This window comes from Pyrus communis, chromosome 17 (genome assembly GCF_041283825.1).
Source record: "Pyrus communis isolate YQ-2024b chromosome 17, ASM4128382v1, whole genome shotgun sequence".
Taxonomy (NCBI): Eukaryota; Viridiplantae; Streptophyta; class Magnoliopsida; order Rosales; family Rosaceae; genus Pyrus; species Pyrus communis.
The window spans coordinates 20,789,419-20,792,641 of NC_142581.1; the positions used below are offsets into that span (position 1 = coordinate 20,789,419).

General features: G+C 39.0%; 1 protein-coding gene across 1 annotated transcript; it reads right to left on the reverse strand.

Annotated features, from left to right (window-relative positions):
• Positions 1–893: 893 nt before the first annotated feature.
• Positions 894–2,074, reverse strand: LOC137708964 (uncharacterized). The gene is made up of 2 exons (XM_088688510.1): positions 1,608–2,074; positions 894–906 (listed from the first exon to the last, which is right to left on the reverse strand). The coding sequence occupies exons 1-2, from the start codon at positions 2,072–2,074 to the stop codon at positions 894–896; spliced, it is 480 nt and encodes a 159-aa protein (XP_088544636.1).
• Between the last annotated feature and the right edge of the window lie 1,149 nt (positions 2,075–3,223).

The window sequence follows — 3,223 nt, forward strand, 5'->3', positions numbered from 1 at the left end:
CAAAGGTTTGAGACGTAAATTGACCAGCGTTATCAAGTCGGATTGACTTAATGGGATAATCTGGGAACTATGCTCGTAACTTAATTATTTAAGTAAGAAGTCTCACAAAGGCTACATTCCGAGTAGACAAGAGACAAACATGTGACCATCAAGTAGATGCATCAACCAAAACCATAAAATATCGAAATGGTCCACATGATGGTTGAATATGCCCACAAATATCCCCTTGAATTCTTTGCAGAAATGATGGGAATTCAGCATCAACCTTTAGTTGTGATGGTCTAATTACCAACTTCCCTTAAGAACAAGCTTTGCAAGGGTTATCATTTGAGATAGCAATGTGTCTGCTCACTCATGGATGTCCATTAAAGTTGGTAATGATCCTACACATCATGGTGGATTCTGGATGACCCAGACGGTCATGCCAAAGCATGTAAACCTTTGAATCAATGAACTTCTGGTTCATGATAGTATGTGATTCAATTGTCCTTATGTATGTATAATACAATCCACTCGACAAACCACGCAACTTCTCCAATGTACGCTTCTGGGTATCATTAGAGGTAATGCATAGATACTCAACATTTTCTGCACTTTCCGTTTCAATGTGGTATCCATTTAAACGTATATCTTTGAAACTCAACAAATTTCGAGTAGATCGAGTAGCATACAATGCATTCTGTATGGAAAATATTGTTCCATTTGGTAACATAATCTGGGCTTTCCCTGAGCCTTCAATTACATCTGAATGTCCTGATATTGTTGTTACCCCTACTCTTGTAAGTATTAAGCTTGAGAAATACTTTCGATCACGAAGTATTGTATGTGTGGTTGCGCTGTCTGCAAGACAAATATCTTCGCCATTTCTCATATTCTGAGAATAACCACAGTTTTTATCCATGCTCTCTGAGTAAGAGAATCAGAGTTAAAAGCAAGTTATAACAATAAATTTACATGCCATTTTTATTGAATCTGAAATACTATAAGTTCAGCATAATAAAAGTACATCAATGATTCAATCGGACCGGTATACTTCATTTCCCCTTTTCACAATAAAGTCTGGAACATCTAGGTGGGTTGTGCTCAACTACCCTGATAAGTCAAACACTGGATCAGGTATATCCATTGGTCTAGCCTGGTCGAGAAAATTGGTCTCAACACCTTTCTCCTTGAAGGAGGCTTAATACAGATCCACCAGATGTTTTGGGGTACGACAAGTACGCGCCCAATGCCCATTACCACCACACCTATGGCAAGCTCCTTCAGAGTTCCTGTGAGCATTGTTCATATGAGCTTTGCCTTTGTGGCGATTCATATTTTCGAAGCTCGGGCTTGAATTATGCCTCGGAACCTGGTTGTGAAACTGAACTCCATGATTCTTGCCTTTTCTGTTCCACCGACCTCGCTTGTGGCCACGTCCTCATTTATGATTATCACCACCAGAGGATGTGGCATTCACTTCGAGGGAATCAGCATTCACTTCTGGGAATGGTGCAGATCCAGTAGGTCGGGAATGATGATTTTTCATCAGGAGCTCATTGTTCTGTTCAACTACTAAGAGCACAAATATCAGCTGGTTGTACTCAGTGTAGCCTCGCGCTCTATACTGCTGCTGCAGGAGCACGTGAGAGGCATGAAATGTGTTAAGAGTCTTTTCCAGCATATGTTCCTCAGTAATAGTATTCCCACAGAGCTTCATCTGAAAGGTAATTCTGAACAACGCAAAATTGTACTCTGCCACTGACTTGAAGTCCTGGATCCTCAGATGAGTCCACTTATAGCGAGCTCTTGGAAGAATCACCATTGTCTGGTGATTGTATCTGTTTCTCAAGGCATTCCAGAGAGCTAACAGATCTTCAACTGTTAAGTACTCGCTATTTAGCGCCTTATCAAGATGGCGACGAGTGAAAATCATGGTCTTTGCCCGATCTTGAGAAGATGAGCTGCTCTCTTCCCTGATGGTATCTCCAAGATTTCCTGCTTCCAGATGGATCTTGGTATCCAATACCCAGGTCAGGTAATTCTTCCCGATAATATCCATGGCAGTAAATTCAAGTTTCGCCAAGTTCGTCATTTTCTTTTCTGAAAAAAAAAATGAGATGTGTAAGAACTTGCAATAATATGTATTCCTAAAGGAATATATCTGGTTCTTACAAATTTTTCATTTTGATCTTCAGGCCAAAATAATAAGCACTTGAAACTTCTGGCTTGAGATTTTCAGGGTGAATGAGGAGGGCGATTGTACTACACCATTCTCATTGAAATAATGCAACATAGAATGGGCGATTATTCCGCACAACTCAAGTAGCAGAAAATTTTAAATACGCAGAGCAGGGTGGGCGATTATACCGCACCACCTAAAATTGCAATGAAATTAAACAGCAGGCAAATTTAAATATGTAGGGTAGGGTGGGCGATTATACCGCTCCACCTAAAATTTGCAGTAAAATTAAATATGCAGTCCAAGATAGGCGATGATACTGCACCGTCTTGGATCACAATAAGAATAAATTTGCAGTTCAAGATTGGCGATTGTACCGCACCATCTTGGATTGCAGTAAAATTAACATAAATAAACACTGGGTTAGTAATCAATATCCAAACCAAACAAGAAATCAAAGATGTATGTAACTATTAGGTTGAGAACTAAAAGCAGGCATGGAGCAAACAATTCGTCGCGAGGGTATACCGCGCAGTTGAGGCAAAGGAAGAAGTTGAACAGTAAAAACCTTAAAGAAAACAATTTTTTTTTCTTTCTTTCGTTCGGCGAAAAGAGATGAGAGAATAATTATATTTAGAGACTCATGCTGATAACGTGTTATAAATATGTCAAAGTTAGAGAGATAATATTTTAATGGTAGGTACGAGGTAGATGTAAAATGTCACACTAAAACTATAGTACAAGAGGATAACAAATAAATACGGAGGAATAGATGATGTTATTGATCTTTCTTTCGTTCTGTCTGTATATTTCTCTGTATCTTTTGATTGCAGTCGAGTGCTCTATTTATAGAGCAACTTGTATTACTACATTTGAAATTTACAACACACTTTTGACAATATGATATCCTGCATTCCCAAAGTCAGTTTTCAATTTGTTATGGGAATGGACTAGGTGTGTGTGTAGTCATAAACAATGCCAATGTTAAAAATCAATCTGTGAGGGCATTGAAAAACTCCACCAAGACACTGTGGGCATTCACTACCCATCAGCATTTGCAAC

Coding starts and splice junctions, on each gene's coding strand:
- LOC137708964 (XM_088688510.1), bottom strand. CDS start 2,074: ATGACGAACTTGGCGAAACTTGAATTTACTGCCATGGATATTATCGGG.